The sequence below is a fragment of the Eulemur rufifrons genome, chromosome 30, assembly GCF_041146395.1.
Source record: "Eulemur rufifrons isolate Redbay chromosome 30, OSU_ERuf_1, whole genome shotgun sequence".
Taxonomy (NCBI): Eukaryota; Metazoa; Chordata; class Mammalia; order Primates; family Lemuridae; genus Eulemur; species Eulemur rufifrons.
Window position 1 is genome coordinate 21,835,786 of NC_091012.1, and position 21,914 is coordinate 21,857,699.

At 42.1% G+C, this 21,914-nt stretch overlaps 1 protein-coding gene across 1 annotated transcript in view; it reads right to left on the bottom strand.

The window, feature by feature from the left end:
• Positions 1-20,844, bottom strand: part of LOC138378827 (gamma-aminobutyric acid receptor subunit theta-like) — a 36,215-nt gene extending 15,371 nt beyond the window's left edge. The window contains 1 exon segment of the mRNA XM_069464164.1: positions 20,751-20,844. Within this exon segment, the coding sequence (XP_069320265.1) occupies positions 20,751-20,844 (94 nt within the window).
• Positions 20,845-21,914: the final 1,070 nt, after the last annotated feature.

Sequence of the window (21,914 nt, forward strand, 5' to 3'; positions counted from 1 at the left end):
AGGCAGTGATGCTAGCACTGGGGAGCACCTGCAAACACAGATTGTCATTAGCAGAGAGGTTTGACTGCACAGAGACCATAATAAATCAGTTGCTTGCAGATTCATATCAAAACCCTATCGGTGAGTGGCAAGTAACAATTAAGCTGCATCTGGTGGCAGGCTTTATAGTGGCAATTGAGTATCTTACCACTCCCCCCACCCCCACTCCATGGAAAAATTGTCTTCCATGAAACTGGTCCCTGGTGCCAAAAATGATGGGGACTGCTGGTCTATAGGACCTAACATCCATTGAATGGAATGCTTTTCAGTGTCCAACTCCCCACCCCCGCATCCTCACTTTCCTCAATTGCAGCTTCAATTCCATGGTCAGTCATCATACCTTTGTCCTTGCTTCTACACCCTGCACCCCTCTCCCTTGGCCAACGTGCTTAGCTAGACCCAGCCCAGAAAAACCCAATTGCACAGCAGCTCTGACTCAACCAACCTGACTGGTCTCATTGTCAATTCATGATCGCTATGAGCCTAACCTAACATCGACCCTCTAATACCACCTGGCAATTAGAGTCCCCTAGTCCATTCACAGGCCCACTCTCAGGACACAATTCCAGGCCTTCTCCGCTGCCCCAAAGGCAACACCTCCTCTCCTGCCCCTACCTCTAACTGATGACCTTAGTGTCTCTCTAAAGGGACAGGCCCAATCCAAAGAGGATGTCCAGGCTCCCGTCGCCACATCTCCCACCCACGTTGTCCATCAGTACTCGTGGACTCTACCTTGTCTCCTGGAACTTTTGCATGAATGATTCGTCCCTGACAGTCTGAGACAAGAGATTGATTAATTAGGGCCGGGCGCGGTGGCTCACGCCTGTAATCCTTGCACTCTGGGAGGCCGAGGTGGGCGGATCGTTTGAGCTCGGGAGTTCGAGACCAGCCTGAGCAAGAGCAAGACCCCATCTCTACTAAAAATAGAAAGAAATTATATGGACAGCTAAAAATATATATAGAAAAAATTAGCCGGGCATGGTGGTGCATGCCTGTAGTCCCAGCTACTCGGGAGGCTGAGACAGGAGGATCCCTTGAGCTCAGGAGTTTGAGGTTGCTGTGAGCTAGGCTGATGCCACGGCACTCACTCTAGCCTGGGCAACAGAGAGAAATTCTGTCTCAAAAAAAAAAAAAAAAAAAGAGATTGATTAATTAGAAAGCAAAGCCTGATACCAACAGCTTTTCTTCTTTTTGTTCTTCAGCTTTCTGTGCATCTATATCCCACTCTTGATACAAAGTCAGAAATTTCTGAGAATATTTCTAATGAAGACTCTGCCTGCAATGCGTAATAAAGAGCACAGTCATACTTCATAATAGTATGGAAAAAATAAACATAGTCAAAACAATTGAATTGGTATAACTTATATCACAAAATGAGAGGGGAGTATCAGCAGCTGACATTTTCTCATGGGGAAAAGGTCAAATAATTTACTTTCATTCTAAAAGTATTTCTTCCTGACTGACTACCAGAGAAGTTATCTTACATTCTTTACCTCTTGAAAACAAAGGAAGATGTACTGTACTAAAAATTTTCCAGAAATATTCTTTTATCTAAAAGTGGTTTACTTTTCATTTCCTCTCATTGAATAACATGTGACTTTGACACGCTAGGTAGATTCAATGAGGACATCATATCCATTCATCCTACATGACTTCCAAACAGGAATATTTCATTTGATATTTCCTCACTTTGGCACAACAATGATTTTGTAAACAGAATAGTGAACACAACTAAAATATGTAATGTATTTACGATATTACCCTTTTCTATGTAACTGATTATTGTTAACTATCACAAGAGTAAATGTTTAAGAGTGTCACCTTATGCTCAACAAGCATATTCCTACAAATGTATATTAAATTAGTTTTACAGGAAAACCCTATTGTTATATGAAAGGGGAAAATAGATCACCTTCATTGGCTTCTAGCTAATATATTTCAATTTGATTAATCTGAGTTTATAGAACTAAAGAAACTTACCTGCTTAGAGAAAAATCACGTGAAATATATTGTTCACTGGAGACTCTAACAAATACAAGATAGTGTTTGTCTAAAATTATCTGCACCAATGAATACTAAGAATGACACAAATATCATGGTTCAAAGAAGTAAACAACCTTACCCCTGCTCTTGCTGTGTTTTGCAAACATGCTCGTTTTCATCAGTGGTGTTGATGGAAGCATTTGTGTTCCTTACAAACATTTTTCTCTTTGCAGGAAGAGCCTGTTTAATGTCAGCTACATAGCAAATAAATAGTCATTAAAAACCAATATTGAAAAGTATTTTGTTCCCTTATATTCAAAACAATATGGGAAATTTTGCTTCAAAAATATTAGAAAGATTTAAAATTTATAATATAAGTATCATTTCAAAAAAGAAGACTTGCTCACTTATTTTCTGTGAAAACCTTCGGTATTAGTATTCCAATTCTAGTTGTTCTGACTGCAGATCACTTTTTTTTTTTTTTTGAGATAGAGTCTCTCTCTATTGCCCAGGCTAGAGTGAGTGCCGTGGCGTCAGCCTAGCTCACAGCAACCTCAAACTCCTGAGCTCAAGGGATCCTCCTGTCTCAGCCTCCCGAGTAGCTGGGACTACAGGCATGCACCACCATGCCCGGCTAATTTTTTCTATATATATTTTTAGCTGTCGATATATAATTTCTTTCTATTTTTAGTAGAGATGGGGTCTCGCTCTTGCTCAGGCTGGTCTCGAACTCCTCAGCTCAAACGATCCACCCACCTCGGCCTCCCAGAGTGCTAGGATTACAGGCGTGAGCCACCGCGCCCGGCCTGCAGATCACTTTTAATTTACAGATGATAAAAAAATCCAATAATCAAAATAGTTTGTATCTTTAAAATGTGTATAAAAGGTCTCAAACACAAATTTTAATTTTCACATTTATAAAATATCCCCCAATTCAAAGGACAAGTTTAGATGGAATATTGTCACAGCTCATTACATAAAATACACAAAAGTATTTTATTTAACAATACCACGAAAAGGATAGAAATTATTTAATATACAAGAAGAAAATTCTTTTTAAACATTCTAGGGGAGTGATGCTTTTAACTGTATTTTACTAAAAGAGACAACGTCCATGGGTGTAAAAATATTAGTTTAAGTAGATAAACAAACTCAAGAACACTTTTGAAATATTTTCTGGGAGCTTTTTATATAACATGTTTATCCATATGTGTCATGTTTAATAAAGTCTTACTACTATAAGTAATGTCTCACTAAACATATGATTTAACATCAGGGATGTACCATCAATTGTTAGATTTCAAGTACTCATAAAGGATCTGTACCATAATACAAGTATTTTATACCTACAGGATCATCTATAACAATCAATTTATTAGACTGCTCACAAAACCAGCACTTTGAAACCACCACGTAGAACAAAGCTTTCAAAATATACTGCTTATACAAATTATCTCTGTAGAAGAGCCAAAAATTGAATAGGACTCTTTTATAAAAATATGGTCTCTATAGAAGTGCCAGGAAATCAGTAAGGCTTTTTAAAGAGTATGGTCCCACAATACAGTTAGTGCAGCTAGCATTTAACGTGCCAATATAAAATTTATGAGTTTTTTGATCCAATTACACACTAGCTAGAAAAGTTGTCTTAAGTTTTCCCCTACATAGTTTACTCGTAAAAATAACAATAAAAATTCAATTTTTACTGCTACTCCAAAGAAAACAACATCAGAAAGCTGCAAAGCAGAATAGCTAAATTAAGAGCATGAAAAACTGATATTAAAAAACTGATATATCATTTAATCTGTGCACACTAAAAGAAGGAGAGATGTGTCTCAACCAATTTCCTCTAGTATGTCACAATCGATTAAATTTCCCTGTGGACAAAACAAAAGGAGCACTCTTACCTCACCATTGTTAGAAGTATTCTCACTTTCCCCAACAACAGTTAAAAAGGTCAGAAAGGAAATCTATCAGGCAGATCACAATAAGTACTTATGCTAAATCTGATATGTGAGAAGGAGGCATTTAACAGTCTAGTAATTAACATTTCCTTTTCTAAAAATTGCACGGTTGAAAGCAATTTTCTTTAACTACAAATAGCCCCCAAAACATACCTCTGAATCCGTGTAACATCTTCTGTACATCGTCCCTGTGAGTTATATCAAGATTTTTAAATAATGCTACATAAACTAGTGTTTCGTGGAAAAGAAATGTCTCAGGTGAAATGTTTTACATAGCATAGTTATTACCTATGCCACAGGAGACTCTGCCTAAAGTACCTTCTCTGACAGGCAGAAATTATGATAAACACATTACCCACATTTATCAGTTCCTGGATCCTTTCCAGCATTGAAATAAAAAGGAGAAACACTTTAAATGAAGGATACTATTCTGGAAAGGTTTCATGGAGAAATGTCATCTTGGTGAAATTGTTGGGCTCCTTGCCATGAAGAGCTGCAAAGCAGACCTATTCGTGGGACCATTTAGGTGCAGGTCATGGGAAATGAGGCCAGGGTCTGAGACAATTTCACCAAGGCACTTCTACAAGCCTTTGGGGGTTACAGTCACAGCAAACCTTCTCCTGCCTATCAGAAATGTTGGAGGCAAGGGCTGCATCCGTCCAGCAGAGCTGGGCTATGATAAGGACCCAGTTTCATCCTTTCGCATGTGGATATTCAGTCTCCCACACACAATTTATTGAACACGCTATTCTTTTCCCGTTGTCTATTCTTGCTGGGCTTGTCAGAAACCAGTTAATTGTATATGCTTGGGTTTATGTCTCTTCAATTCTTCCACGTGTCTGTTTTGATGTGAGCCTACTCTACACATCTCTAACTCAGGAGTACCCGTTTCAGTTTCTAGCTACTGGAACTGCTGGGCTGCCATATATATTTGAAATTCAAGAATGCAACATCAAGTCTTTCCTGAATTTCCAGCCTCACAGCCTGCTTGGCATATTTTATCTTGGCACCTCCAGCAATGTGTGAGCCAATTCCTTAATTTAAATCAGATTACATATATACAATATTCATATACAAATGCTATACAATACAAAATAGACCTATAAGCTATATACAATTACACACACACACAGACACACACACGTATGCTGTTGCTTCTCTTTCTCCTTCTCTGGAGAAGCCAGCTTGCGGCAGACACCCAGCTGATGTTGACAGCCTGAAGTCAGTAATTTCAAGCATGAAAACAGAAAACCGAGGCAACGTAAGCAGACACTGAGAACGAGAGGTGAAATGAAACAGCCAAGAAGTGAATGGTCTTCAAAGTACATGAGAGGAATTTGTAGGAGGAAGGGACGGTGCACATCTCCATGTAAGTCTTAAAGAGGGCCAGGTTAGCATGGGGAGATTTTAGGCAGGAGATACAAAAACTAAGTAATGGTGGAAGGTGGGAGAGAACAGAATGTACCACTGTATGGGAAGTCCACGTAAAACGTGGGGAAGAGACACATGATCTGTGCCATGGGACCCACCAAAACTGAAAATGAAGAAATGAGGAGGGGTGGCAGGTCAGTGTGGGAAAGCGCTTTAGGGTTGCTAAGGAAATCCTCCTTTTCTCCGCAGCATCCCCCTCCCTCACCCTGATGTCAGGCTGGTGCCTTGTGATGTCAAAGCCCCTCCCCCCAGGGCTCCCATTGGCTCGAGAGTGGCTCGGTGACCAAACAAAGCTCAGGGGCGTGGCCTGGCCATATCCCTTGGAGGGTATATACAGGGAGGTCAGGTGGCCTGGGTAGACCTCTGGGAAGCCGTGACACGGTGAAGATGACCAGAAAACCAGAAGCCTCCAGCACCGTCACTAAACAACCAACTACAAATGTGAAAGCAGGGAAAAGGGGGAAGAAGAGGAAGGCCCCTCGTCAGCACAGGTCCAGAGGCAGCTTCAAGGTGAGCGACCCACCCAAGCTCCTCCCCGCCTTCCCCTCGAGTCCTGCCCCCCAGTCTCCCCCTCTGCCCTCGCCCAGCACAAACCCTCCTCGGCCCGCACCCCTTCCCATGCTCCCACCCCACCTCCACCCTCTTCCCCCAAACCAGTGCCCTTCTGTGATCTCCCTGTTGTCCTTGCAGGTGCCCAGGAAGACGAAAGGACCCCTTCGAGGGACTTTGAAGAGAAAAGCTTCTCCAAAAGTGACTCCTCCTTCAATGAAACCCAAGGAGGGGAGAGGGCCGACACCGTTCGACCCTTGTCACCAGCTTGCAGAGGGACTCGGTCAAAATGAGCCAGAGCAGGCCCCAGAGAGCGGGGAGAGCTCCACCACCTCAAGTGTCACCCTCAGCAGCCAGTAAGTAACCTTGGAGTGAGGCCAGCGACCTCAGAGCTATCTGCGAAGTCGCCAGAGGTCTGGCTGCCGGACATGGCCAAGCGTGTGGACGAGGAATTTTTCACTAACCGGGTACACCGTGGCGATGAGAATAAAATCAACCACTTGTGAAATGAAGTCTGTCTGCGTGTTCTGTGATGGTGGGGAGGGAGGAAGGAGGGAAGAGGCGGGTGTGTGGGAAGGGAGGGGGTGGGTCCTGCGGGGTTGGGGTCAGACCAGCTGGTCCACTGGGAGCCAGACAGGGAGGATAAACCCTGGGGCAGGGCTGAGCCCTGGACACAAACTTCCTCAACAATGTGACACGGCTTCTTGTGAGGTTCCTTGCTTCGTGGGAGCCCGGTAACACTTAAACCAAGTACCAAGGACTGGAGTCTACCTACCTATGTTTGATTGCTAACATAACTATTGTAATCCAGTAGAATTGTTTAAATCATTCCTTCAAGAGAAAATATATATATATGTATATAAAATTAAGGAAAGAGAAAAAATTCAAAGCAGAGTAAAACTCATCTGCTTGATTGAAGATGTTTATTTTTACAATAGAGGAGAGGTAGTACATTTCATATTTCCATAGGGTGGAAACACAGTTCTCTTCTAACACACATATATAATCATTTATTTTAGCAACCAACATGTTTACTGTTGAAGCCCAGTTTACAGGCCAAAGGAGAAAGGGAATTATCACTTTAAAAGGAATGAAAGAGACTATCATCGTGATTCCATTTCCAGTTATTAATAACTGATAGAGTAATGCATGCCCTTTAATCTTATCATGACTAGCATCTGAAACTTTTATGTCCTTATGAAGGTATGACATAAGGAGGGCTTGAGGTGGAAAGCGCTTATTCTACAAGCCTTTTCCACTTGTTTCTACTCATTTCAACGGTAGATTGAAAGATGTCCTAGTTAATGCCAGTTTTGAAGAAATGGTAGCCTCATTTGTGAAACAGTGTATGGGTTATGCTGCAGCCCTTCCCTTGGTGAAGTCAGGGATTCCAGTAATTAACCAGGGAATGGATTCCAGAGCTTTGTGTATTTAACTTGTAAGCGCCTCCCATGAAACTCTGTAAAACCTAGGACACTGCACCACAGAAACAGGGTGTTAGCACACGCCATAAACACTGTCTTATGTACTATCTCATATTCCTTGTATATTTCTCATATGGAGATGCCAATGATCTAATGAGCATGCTGGGTAGAACGGAAAGCCTGTTTACTTGCAAAGTCTGCACTAACCCTGAACAATAAGTATTTGTACGTTATCGATGGGGAACAAGTAAGTCAGAAGAACAAATTCTTGTTCTCTTTTAGGGAAGCGCTTTGGCCAAGGTTGTGCATTTCTTTCCAAAGGTAAATTAGTGAACTTTCTGCTACGTTTTTTTTTTTTCTTTTTCATAATGAAGACTTAAAAACTGAAATGAATTGGGTTGTTTCTGTGGTCAATTTTTGGACAGGTGTACGTTAGGGAGTAATTTTGCAGAGTGTGTTTAAAAATCAATTTCAGGGATTAATTGAGATAAGGGCACCTGACTTTAATGCCATGACATTTTCATTAAAACTCTGTATGTCAAAACGGTATATGACAATTCTTTCGGTATGTAAAACATTATACATGGTTCTTGATGTCATTTTATAGGTTTCTCTCTTTATTGTGGTCACATAAGAAAACCAAATAATATTCAAGTGTGCTCTTCCCTTTTCTCCAGTGTAAAATATTTTATTGAAAATATTAAGTTGTTTCTATTAATAATAACAGTCCGGCATATGATATCTCCTAGATGAAATAATTTTTTAAAAAGATTTTAACCTTATTAAATTTGATAACTTCAAAATATATTTCTGTTTTTATTTCAAAATATTAGGGGGGGTGCAAAGGTTTTTCTTACATGGATACCTTGTATAATGCTTAAGTCAGGGCTTTTAGTGGGCTCATCACCACAACAGTGTTCGTTACACCCAACAGGTCACATTTTACCCCTCACCCCCTCCCAACCTCCCTGCTTCTTGGTGTCCAATGTCCTTTCCATCTCTCTGTGCCTGTGTGTGCCCATTGTTTGGATCCGAAATATTAGAGAGTACATGTGGTGTTTGTTTTTCCGTTAAGATACTTCACGTAGGTTAATGGCCTCCAGCTCCATCCAAGTTGCTGCAAAACACATTACTTCATTCCTTTTGTGGCTGAGTAGTACTCCATGGTGTATATAAACCACATTTTCTTTAACCACTCATGAAATGATGGGCACTTAGGTTGATTCCATATCATTGCAATTGTACTGCAGTAAACATTCGAGTGCAGGTGTCTTTTTGATAAAATGATTTCTTTTCCTTTGGGTAGAGACCCAGGAGTGGGATTTCTGGGTCAAACGGTAAGTCTACATTTATTTCTTTGAGGAATCTCCATACTGTTTCCATTGAGGTTGTACTAATTTGCAGTCCCACTGAAAGTGTATGAGCGTTCTTTTCTCTCTGCATCCATGCAAACATCCATTGTTTTCTACCTGATTAATAACGGTCCTTCTGAAGGGCTAAGGTGGTGTCTCATTGTGGTTTTCAATTGCATTTCCGTGATGATTATTGATGTTGATCATTTTTTCATATGTTTGCTTGTCATTTGTCTATTTTCTTTTGAAAAACTTCTGTTCATGTTCACCACCTTTTTACTGGTGTTGTTTTCTTCTTGCGGATTCGTTTGAATTCTTTAGTTGGTGAATATCCGGAACTTTCTCAACTTCTAAGGCTGAAATTCTATGTCCCTTGCACCTTGCTTCCCCATTTACCCCTCGCCCAGCCCCTGGCAGTCCCCATTCTACCTTCTGCTTGTATGAATTTGACTATTTTAATACCTCATTAAAGTGGAAGCGTGCAGTATGTCTCCTTCTGGACCTGTTATCGGTTTGTTTCACCTAGCACGATATTGTCAAATCCAGCCACGATGTAGGAGTGTTTCTTGGCAATCTCACAACCTGAGAGGCTCTTGAAACTTGTGAAACGTACACATTGCAGAGACGAATATAATGGGCCCCATGTATTGATCACCTGGCTTCAACAACTGCCCAAAGGCAGCTGAGTCTGCTTTATGTATTGCCTTCTCCAAATCTGATGTGGTGCCCCGGCCCACTCGAGTATTTCAAAGCGAATACTTGACTTTTTAAATCAATTTGGCTTGTGTGTGTTTGACAATGTGCCTCAAGTTATATCATTTTCAATGTTATATTTTTTTCCTAATTACAAGAGTGATCCAAGATTGTGTAAAACATATTCCAACCTTATAGAGGCACGTGATGTAGAGAGTAACGGTCTCTGTCACCTCACTGATAACTTTTATCAGGAATTTAATCTATGCTCTCAGTGGGTCCGTTTCCCCCCAGTCTGCACGCTAATGTGCACCTCGCGACCACGTGAGGGAGCTTATGTTGCTCTCTAGCCTTGTTCACTTAACCGTGCAGCCAGATGATGATTCCATCACAGGACTGACAGTCAGAATAAACTAAGCCCATAGGCATGTCTACACCTTCGGTGCTTCAGACAGCACTAGCAGTCCTCCCCATTCAGGAATCTCGTGCATAAACCCTTACCTGCCGGTTGTCCTTCCTCTTTACACCTGATGTCACTGAAATTCAGGTAGCTCCACGATCACTTTTGCAAAGTCTTAATTTTGAGGAGCAACAATGCGGCACTATATGGTAAACGTAGGTATTGAAATTAATATTTCACTTAAGCCTGTTTCAAATAATTCAGAAAGACAATACTGCACTGTTGGTATTATCAGAAACCCTTGCCCTGGATTTAATATTAAGTTTACCTCTTCCCCCCTTTTATTCATTTTATATGTTCATACCATTGTGTGATTATACTCTTCATTTTCTTATCCCATAGATGTTATTATGGCATTTCCCACTATGCATGATCATATCATTCCTTAGAAGTAAATGATCCCATTTTCCTCACAAACAATTAAACATATCAGTTGGTACCTTTTGCGGGTCAAAATTTATCTGCTACGTTAGACATTTAAACAAATAAATGCTCATGATATTCTTCACTTGAAACTTGTAACTCAAGGTCAGGACAGAAAGTTGCTAATTTGCATATTTTGTAGACTACAGGGAGGCGGAGATTCTCACCTTGAGGAGTATTTTTACTGTCTGCTTCGTTGGGGACCTTTCGGTATTTTGATAGAAGTTGGTGCTTAGTAGGTCACTGTCTTCAATTCAAGCTTAGTGTACTAGGAAATCTCAGGAAGACACAAGCCATTCTGAGGTAACAGGCCTGGCTCGGTGACTCCCAGCTGCATGGTCTTGGTGTCAGGAGGAAGACTGGGGAGACAGGAGCCCGACGCCTCCCATTTCTGCCGCACTGACCCTCAGGATGGTCTTGTGACGTAGGTAGTGTCACCACTATGATTTACAATGAAATGAGAACAAATCTGTTTTAAGGGACACAGATGTATGAATTGAGGGTTCCAGATTGAGGAGCCTTACTACCTAATTGGTGTCAATGTGTTTTGGATGAGCAGCACTGAGAGGATCCTCATTCAACTGGGCAAAAATTCAACTGGCTGCCTGGTTCAACCTGACATCTCAGAGCATTTGCAGTCTGGGTGCAATAAAGGGGCTGTGTGCACAGATGCCAGGGCAGCCATGAGCTCCTCTCACTGCTTAGGCAGGGATGAAGGTGTTTTGCAACTTCAGACAGATAAGCTTTATTTAGATATCTGCACAAAACTAGTAACCTTGGCATACAAATGTTGATGGATTTCGACACAGTAAATTTTGGATAGAAGAAATCTCATGGGTATTTGTTAGCCGGTCACCAGCGTAAAACATCAGGTGTATAAAAATTGGAGTCAAACCTCGGTGGCACTGTATCACCTTCGCGTAACCCTAGGCCCTGTGACAGTTTGAAGAGCATAGCCCTGCTCTGGACTCTCCTTTAGGCCATGAGCTATAGCGTACCCTTCCTTAGGTCCCCAGTGTGTTGGAGTGATAGATGCAATATGACAACGTGATGCTTTCTACTGTATCCCCTGGGGCCCCAGTGTCACCTTCAATCCACGTAGGATTAAGGATCCTTGTGCCATGAAAGAGCTACAGGCCATCACCAACCATTGTGTTTGCAAAGCCTTCTTGCCTTTACACCCCAATGTCTGAGTTTGTCTCTGCTAAAGTCTCGTGCAATTGGGGGTAAGGCATTCTTTTAATTGAGGAGCCCTGGTGTCAAGAAAGGACTTAATCCTCCCACACGGGGCTGCCAACTCCTCATCCAATGGATGGCTTTCCTCCTCGGTGCCATCACAGGATAAATGGTCAGCTGCCTGTGCTCCACGGACACTGTGAGACTGCGATGTGGGTGAAGGTTGTGTTCACGGACATTGACTCCTACGTATAGAGCAAGCATATACGATACATAATGAAATAATGAGAAAACTCAGAGACTAATTAACATGTACTTCATCCATCTTCAGTAAAAGATATGTTGAACAAAATACAAAATAGTGATCGTTTCTATTCCTCAAAGGTAAAAGAATATACTCCTGAGAATTAGGTACACAGAAAACAGCCTGGAGTATTTATTTCACGTCTGTACCTATTGGCAAAAGTTCTCAAATGAGGGACGTCTTAGGACTTTGACATCATACTGAAGACATATATTCCAACACATACTTTAGATTAAGGGGAAAATCTTTTACAAAAGTCAGGTAGTAAATTGACCCAGAGTATTAAATATTTATTCATGGTGGAGGCCTCACTTCTTCCTATGTAAGATATCAGAGTTTGGAAAATAGAATATGAGTGCACTTGTATTTAAAAATTTGGAAAAAAATTTAAATGAAGTGAAGAATGTGTTCGGGGCCAGAATAAAAATTGTCAACATGCAGAAACTTGGGAGAAAGTCACTCCTCTTCTCTAAGTGGGAGTGGATTTTTGAACGGCGTGAAAGCAATTTGAGTAACTCAGCAACAGATAGCGTTTAACTGACTTACGCACATCAAATTCGGAAACAACTTCAGGTTCATTAAATGCAAAACGTACAATTGAAGATTTCGTGTTTCATGTGTAAAACCATCAATCACATTATAAAAGACAAAGGGAGTGAATTAATTTTTCACATATATAGATGAATATAAAATCAATTTTGCATATGGTAACTACACACCACACTTTAAAAAAAATTCTGTCTCTACAGAATGGTATACGATATTGAAGCATAGGTCATTAGGCATATACACATTAATTAAATACTTTTACTCCTGCTAGGGGCAGGTGTCATTTATCAATAACAGTGGACACAAATGAATTAAATGAAATTTTGATTTTTTTGTGAAAGTGACATTTTTCACAAATCTATGTCCACAAGTGACATTTATATATCTTATTCTGTGGTGTAATGATTTTTGGCAGTGTAACTTCTTTTGGGGAACAAACTTGTATAGCTTTTATTAAGTCCTGTAAATCTGTAGAACATATTTCCTCTGCAGGTTTCTGGCATTAGAATAGGTTTTGTAACTTACTAATTTTGCAAAAAAAAGGGTGTACATAGCATAGATTTTATCTTCTTTAACTTTTTTCTTAAGGAAGAACAGCGTAACCTTCCATTCCTGTGATTTCTGCCATTTGAGACTGACACAGATCCACTGAGGCCAAACGTAAAGTTGAATCATCTTTATTGCTAAAAGTTAGTTGACAGTGCTAGGGAAACAAAGTCCGCAATACTATCAAGGGGCTGAAAGCCTGAAACATACAACTTTGGAACGTCTGCTACTCACAGAACTCTTTAGCTTTTACTTGAGTTTTAACAGAAAGGGGGTCTGGCGCTAAACAAACACATGAACAAAGAACATGTAATAATTGAAACTAGACTTTTTAGGCCACATTGGCTTCATGTAGCTCATTTTATGACTGTATCCTATCACACAGGTTCAGCTTCGAACTTCGAAGTGTCATCAGAATAACAGGGACAGTATAATCATCTGAACACTGGCCACCTCTTCCCACTGCTGTTACAGGAAGAGATATTAATCATTTCTTTCATCTTTGTGTATTATGAAAATTTCAGCCAATACAATACCTTAGTGCTTAATCAATCCTTAGTTTTGAGTTTCAAATACACAATACTTACATTTTGCATCATCAGTTTTGTTTGCAACGCGGCCAATTCTTTTCTAAGTTCACTTCCTTCACCAATAAGATTTCCATGATCCTCCTCCAGGTCCTGGACACTCTAAAACAACAAGCCTAGTTCACTTCCAAACCTCCATGTTTCATTACATTATAAATACGTACAGACACATTCCAAAAGAAGTACAGTTTAAACTTCAAATGATGGTCATTATTTATTCCAAATAAAAAACATACTGAGTACTGCATGAACACCAAAATACCAACTGCATAAACATAGAAATGTGTGACTTGAGCAAAATATTATTATAATAGGAGCTACAACGCTAACACACCTTACATGAAACTATAAGACAATGAACTTTTGAGGCCAAGGTGGAGCAAAGAATGGAAAAAGAGCTAAGTTCTCTATCAATCAATGCCATAATCGTGAAATCCCTGAGTAAGTTTCCAAAACACCGGGTATTAAAACATTTATCATCCCTAATGGTCAACAGAACATGATATCCTTAAAGGGAATATTCTGACCTGTAATACGACCTGTTCAAGTCATTAAAAAAAATTGTGATTTAAATCATTACTCTTCCTTCCACAAACAGTGAAATAGTGCATCCTACGTAAAGCAAAGTGTGTCGAGTGCTGTGGAGGGATTGAAAGATAAATACACAATCTCTTCCATATTCGGGAGTCAGGAGCAAACACATAAATAGAAATCTCATAAACGTTGCATACTAGGAATGGAAGGTCAACTTGCTGGAACTATGCAGTAAAAAAGTGGAGGTTAATAGCTGCTTAGTAGGAAAAGGCATGAGATTTCGACAGGACAAGAAAAACGAGTCGTAGCTACTGTGCAGGAAAAGCACAGGAAAGCACGGGGTGATGCTGAGCTGCGTCACAGAGCGATGTCTCCCTGGGGGATGAAAGAAAGAACACAGTCAACGAAGTTTCAAAAGGGGTCATCTAACGGGGGATGGGGGGAGCTGGACTGTGAATGTCTAAGAATTCAGGAGGGGAAGCTACTGGCAGGCTGGGAAGAGTCAAGTGTCATATGTTAAGAAGAAAAACTAAAAATGGATCTATCCTATGACCCAGCCACCCCACTGCTAGGCATGTATCCAAAGAAAGGAAATCAGTCTGTGGAAAAGATCCCTGCACTCCACACACTGACTGCAGCACTAGTCACAATAGCCAGGACTTGGGATCAACCGAAGTGTCCATCAACTGATGAATGGATAAAGGAAATGTGTACACACACAATGGAGTATCATTCAGCCATAAAAAAAATGAAATCCTGCCATTTGCAGCCACAAGGATGGAACTGGAGGACATTATGTTAAGTGAAATAAGCCAAGCAGTGAAAGACTGACTTCCCGTGTTCTGACTCCCATGTGGGAGCTAAACATTAAAACCATTGCTCTCATGGTGCTAGAGAGTAGAATGGTAGGACTACAGGCTGGGAAGGGTAGCAGAGAGGGGATACAGTGGGAATGGCTAACGGGTGCAAATATATAGCCAGACAGAATGCACAAGATCTAGCATAAGACAGCACAACAGGGCGACTACAGTCAACAAGTTATCGTATACTTTAAATTAACTAGAAGGGTGAAATTGGAATGCTCCTAACACAGAGAAACGAGAAATGCTTGAGGTGACGGGTGGCCCAGTCACCCTGATTTGATGAGTCCACACTGCATGCCTGTATGAAGACATCACTTGTATCTCATAAATATAGACAACTATTAGGTATCCATAAAAAAATTAAAAGCAATTTGTCATCACATCAGTAATACTGCAGTACTGCAATACTACTGCAATCCTGCAATAGTACAAGCAAATATGCCACGAACTACTCAGGAAATCAATTTGAAATAAAAGAAATACTCATTCCTTACAATTGTGTCATTGCTCTTTGAGAACCATTGGCAGTAGGCAGACAATGCAGTCACATGTAGCAATGACCTACTCCTCCCGTGTTCATCTATAGTTATTTACTCTGCTACAAAACTCACTGTGGAACAAAGAGCCATGAAGACCCTTAGTAACCTATGAATATCCTGCACCATATGTGTATTTTTGGTAAAAGTGCCGATTTACCATTTCCTGGCATGACTATCACCCACTACCACTAATAAATCCTAAAAGTAAAAATACATGTATTACTTTTCTTAAAATGGGACCAATGATACCAAAGTGGTAAATGCTTAAGAATTTTCAAGAGAGAGAATGTTTTTCCATCCTTCTGATACCTCACTTCAAAGGATGGGCTCAGTCTCTATCCAGAATAATATAAGAGGTGCTAGATCACCATTGAGTTTTGTAGTTGAGCAGTACTCCATGGTATGCATATACCACATTTTACTAATCCACTCAGGTACTGAAGGGCATTTGGGTTGTTCGGCTTGGGCGGGGCAAACAGCATTACATGTAACCAAAATGTTTGCACCCCCATAATATCCTGAATAAATTAAAAGAAGTAAAAAAAAAGAATTTTAAAAATAGAATCACATTAATATAAGTTAGAAAAGAAAAACAATATTTCTATACAAAATATACAAATTATGTGCTATGAAGCTACATTGTGTTGCCAAATACAACAGACCTTTAGGAATGCCACATGTAACTCTTTAAATTCTCTCATTCTCCAGCTCTCAACAATTCTAGAGTGGTCACAAGCCTTTTGTAGCTGTAGAAGTATACTCTGCAAATATAAAAGGGAAAAGTTGTAATAGTGCTATGAGTAAAATTGAAGATTTAGGAAAAAATGGTTCTATATTAAATTTCAGTAGAATAGCAAATTTTCTCTTTTAACAACAGTATATACGTATGTCTTATTCTTGATGATTTTAAAATCCACACACATGTTCTTTTCAACAATGCTGGACTTTCTGTTCCTCCATAGAACACGCCTCTGAACTTGGCCACTCGCAAGGTCACAGCCTACATTTGGTCAGTCCCAGTAACTGCAACATCCACACAATATAAAAGATACCAAAATCTCACAGAGGAATCAGGTCATGGATACACTGCTAAACCATGTTAAACAAACTTATTATGTAGTAACTCACTTGATGCTCAAAGCAACTCCACAACATAGGTTCTCTCATGATGTCCCCACCATAGCTGAGGGAATTGAGGCACACAAAGGATGTGCTCAGGCTTCACAGCTTCCAATGGTCAAATCAGAGTTGGACCTCAAGCACTGTGGTTCCAGAGGCCACTCCCTGGACCACGGTACTGTGCTGTTTCTCCATTTTTCCCAACATCCAGCCACTACTTCCCACCCTTGGCAGGTCACTCACTTCAGTACTACAGCCCAGTAGTCCCCAGGACCTAACATCCAGTGGGTGAGCGCTTTTGACTGTTCAACTCCCCACCCCCGTGTCCTCATTTTCCTCAATTCCAGCTTCAATTCCATCGTCAGTCATCATACCTCTGTCCTTGCTTCTACACCCTGCACCCCTCTCCCTTGGCCAACGTGCTCAGCTAGACCCCAGCCCAGAAAAACCCAATTGCACAGCAGCTCTGACTCAAGCAAGCTGACTGGTCTCATTGTCAATTCATGATCGCTATGACCCTAACCTAAGATGGACTCCCTAATGCCACTTGGCAGTTAGAGTCCCCTAGTCCATTCCCTGGCCCACTCTCAGGACACAATTCCAGGCCTTGTTCCCTGCCCTAAAGGTAACACCTCCTCTCCTGCCCCTACCTCTAACTGATGACCTTAGTGTCTCTCTAAAGGGACAGGACCAATCCAAAGAGGACGTCCTGGCTCCCGTCGCCACATCTCCCACCCACCTTGTCCATCTGTACTCTTGGACTCTACCTTCTCTCCTGGAAGTTTTGCATGAATGATTCATCCCTGACAGTCTGAGACAAGAGATTAATTAATTAGAAAGCTAAGCCTGATACCAACAGCTAGTTTTTCTTCCTCTTCTTTGAGTTTCTTCGCACCCAGATCCCACTCCTGAATCAAAGCCTGGAACTGCTGAGAATAATCCAGACAAAGCTTCTGCCTGCAGAACAGAATAATGGATGCTGTGACACTTCCTACCAATAAGAAAAAGGGAAAACACTTTCGAAACAAAATTATTTTGTCACGACATGTACCGTGAAGGGAGAAGGTGATGACATCAGCTGCAATCCTCTGATGGGAACATACAACAGAGGATTTACTCTCATGACAAGAATCTTTGTTTGTTACCAGCTAAGAGAGAAGCTACCTCACATGTCTTAGCTCTTCAAAACCACGGAACATTTACTGTGTTATAAATTTTCCAGGAAAATGCATTTTATTGACATGGGTTTCTTTTTTCCTTTTCTCTTCCTGAATAACACACAGGTTGTGATGTCACAAATAAATTCCATGTGAATATTGTACCCACTTATCATCTGTGACCTCCCACCAGAAACACTTCATTTTTCCCCATGTTGTCCTGTGACAACTATTTGTACAAGTAGTGAGACTAATCCAGCAAAACTTACAAATTATTGACAACATAAGACTAACCTTTTTCTATATGCTCAAACACAGTCTTAAATGCTAAAGACACTTAACTCTAATTCAGGAAGCACATTCATGGAAGGAATAAAAACTTCTTTAGGTTAAGCACATCAACTGTGATTGCCAAGAGCAAAATAGGTCACCTTTATTGACCTTGAGGAAATACATCTTATTTCAATTATGGGGTATGGGGTGAGGTCAGAGGACTAAAGGAATTAATTCCTTAGGGGAAAATCAAGCCAGATGTATTTTCAACTTGAGCATCCTCCAAATACAGCACATAGTATGTTTCTTCCGTAGTTTCTACTCATGAGTATACTAAGAAATGAGACAAATGGTTTTGCTCGAAATTTCCAACCACCTTACGTTTGCTCTTGATGGGTTTTCCAAGCATGCTCAATTGTCTGCTGCATGGTGTTGACAGAAGCATCGGTGTTCATTTTGAAATGTTTTCTCTTTTCATAAAGAACCTTTTTCATGTCCCCTGCATTGCAAATAGATACCCATTGAAATATACTCTTGGAAACTATTCCCGTCCTATATGTTCAAGTCAATTCCGGCAACGGTGGTTCCGCAGTATTTGGAAAGACACTTAGCACTAACAAATAGGCATCATTTCAAAAAGCAAGATACTTTGCTTCCTTTTCGCTTTATTTATTTATTTATTTATATTTTTGTGAAAGCTTCCAGCTACTCCTTTAATTCAGTGTGCCTTAACGGGACATCGCTTTTTAATTTAAGATGAAAATACAGCTAAAGATTGAAAGTTTCTGTTTTCCAAAATGTGAGAAAAGGGTGACACTGACCCCTTTATTTTGTCATGAGATAACGGCTATAAAGGCTGGTTCATAACATTTTATGAAATATTCACCAACTGAAAGGACAGAGTTAGATGAATGATTGTTAGAATTTGTTACATGAGACACAGAAAATTTTTCCAATTAACAGGCCTTCAAAAAGATACAGAAAATTTCATGAAAAATGAATAAAAAATTTAATTTAGCCAGTGAACCTTTCAAATAAATTAGACTAAAAGACAAGGAAATGAGAAAATTTATTCAAGAACAGTTTCCACATCATTTTGTGGAGGGTTTGCGTATCATTGTCATCAAAAGGTTGCATTGTGGAAAATTCAAATTTGCTAAACTTATAAATACTTTTACTACTTCAAATAATGCTTTGCCAAGCCTACGACTGACTCTCTGTAACAGATCTACCATCAGTACTTATTTTCCAGTAATCATGAATGAACTGCAGCATTCTACAAATAATTTGGAAATATAGTTTATCATGTATATTGATCAAATTATAAGACAGCTCACAAATCAAGCACACTGTCCCAAACAAATTGAGCAACGGTATCAAAACTCACCTGTTCGTATGAATTATCCACACAGAGGAGTCAAAAATTGACTCTCACACTTAAGACTATGTCCTTTAACACAGTTAAGGTAATTGATATCGGACATGTTCCTTTAAAACTTGCCATTGACTCTGATCATACATCACTCCATTGCTAGCCACGTTGTGTTTCGTTCTCCATTACCAGGGTTATTAAGGTGAATATAACGATAGGCAGGTATTTTAGGGGTCTCGACCGGCACTCCTGCCACCCATGGAGAAGTAATTGGGAAGTTATGGGAAATAACCGACACGGGAAAATGAAACATTGACGTTAAAACTGGATCTATGACTCGCTACGTGGCACAGTGTGGAAGAGATTATTTCATCAGTTTCTTCTAATGTTCCACAGTGCATCAAATAAAAGCATCACCTCTCACCAGTGATGGTACCATTGTCAGTGCCATTCTCTTCACATCAACAATTCGAAGGGGCAAGTAATCTATGGAGCTGAATCACCCTCAAGACTTAGGTAACATCCTGTACCTGAGAACAAGGCAGTAAACGACAGGAGTGCCACGCACTGACTGACAGTTCCTGCTGTAAACGTTATATGGTTTATGAAAAGTGTCTTCACCTACAAATATCTCCTAAAACATACCTTCAAATCTCTCCAGCATATTCTGGACCTCATTCCTGCGAAGACATTACATTCACATTTACATTGTTGGTCAGTGAAATACCATGTGTGCATTAGAAGAAATGCCTTCTGCCAAGTGCTTTACATACAACGCCTGCCACATGAGTGGAAGCTGATTTTCCTTAATTACTTTACTACCAGGCAAAAATGACTCTGAACACATTACCCCGTATCTTGCTCAGGAGTGCGTGAACAGGAGCTGTTTTCTCCACTGTCACCCATTCCTAGATAGTTTTCTGCATTGAAAGCAAAAAGGACAAAGATGTTTAAAGGAAGGATGCGGGAGGCATGTCCTATTGGTGGAATTCCTGGCCTCTTGGCCGCCAAGAGCCGGCAAAGCAGACCTACAGGTGGAACGGTTTAGGTGTAGGTCGCGTGAAATGAGGCCAGGGTCTGAGACCATTTCACCGAGGCACTTCTGCAAGCCTTTGGGCGTTACAGTCACGGCAAACCGTGTACTGCCTATCAGACACGTTGGAAGCAAGGGCTGCACCCGTCCAGAAGAGCTGGGCTAAAAGCTTCTGTAACTCTGCTAGGGGGTGGGAGCATGAACCCGCTTTCGAAAAAACCTGGGGCTCTGGTGCATTTGCATGGTGGAATCCATAGCAATGACGGGGCCCTGGGCCGCCCACGTGCTCGGTCTGCCAAGAGACGAGACAGACCGTGCCCTTGGACGGGCACAGGCTTCGGGGAGCCCCTCGCCCAGCCCGCCGCCCCTCTGTGCGCTTTTACCTCCATGCTGAACGTCATAGGCTGCCATAAGCTGAGCCTCCACCGGGGCCTCGGCAGCCCTCCTCCTGACGCGCTTCCTTCCCGGGGGTGCCATGGCTGGCTGTCTTCAGACGCTAGAGATGACTCCTGACCCTTGTGAGCGCAAAGACACACTACAGAAATGGGGACCGGTTCAGTGAGAGCCCACGGGTGAGGGCGAGGCTCTCCAGGTGCAACAAGGGTGGGGCTGGCTCACCCTCCTGCCTCTTGTCACAGCAGGAGGGGACGAGGAAGATGGTGCCAGCGCCCAGTCCCGTCCAGTCCCACCTCGGCCCATCCCTTCAGTACCCATCCCGGGCTGTGGCCACAGAGCGCACCCCTGCCCCGCACACCCCAACTTCAGTGCCCTCTGCCTGCCCCTCACCACGCCCTTGGGACAAACTGGGGCCCTGGCCCTCAGGGCCCCAGGGATGCCCTGTCTGCCTGTCCGTCTGGGGGCACAGACCGTGGTGGAGTGACTCCTTATCCTTCCAGCCCTCTGAATGGGTAATGAACCCATCTGCACCTGTTCAGGACACTCAGGTGAGAGCCCTGCCCACTTGCCACTGCAGACGCCAGGGGGATCCCACGTGATCCGAGTGTCCCGTTATTATGGTAGCCGGGCAAGAGGGACACGTCCAGGTTGGGTCCTGCCGCCCCTGCCACGTCCTTTGCCCCACCCACACACACGCAGAGCCCCGCAGTGAGCCTCAGAGGACCTGGGGACCCTCAGGCCCACCCCCCGGACCGCCCTCAGGGGCCTTGCCCTGATCCGGGTCCCAGGTGACACAGGGGGCATTTTGTCAGAGATCAACCCCGGGCCTGCCGGGCTCCACAGCCACGTCCCCAAGGTCCAGGGGCCCAGGCCTCCCCCACCTCCCCACCCAGTCGCACCTCACCTGACCGATCCCGACAGCACCCCCTCAGAAGAGACTGGCGACCCAGGCACCGCGAGGACGGAAGCTCCTCTGCTGGCCTGTGTCCACGCGATAGCAGCCGGCTTCGCTGATTGGCCGGCATGGCACGTGTTCAGGAGGCGGAGCCACGAGGAGCGACGCCCCCTCAGGGAAGCAATTCACCTGCAGGACGCTTAGAGTAGCTGGGCCCTGAGCATGGGCTCCCCAGGTCCTGGTCCTGGGCAGCGAC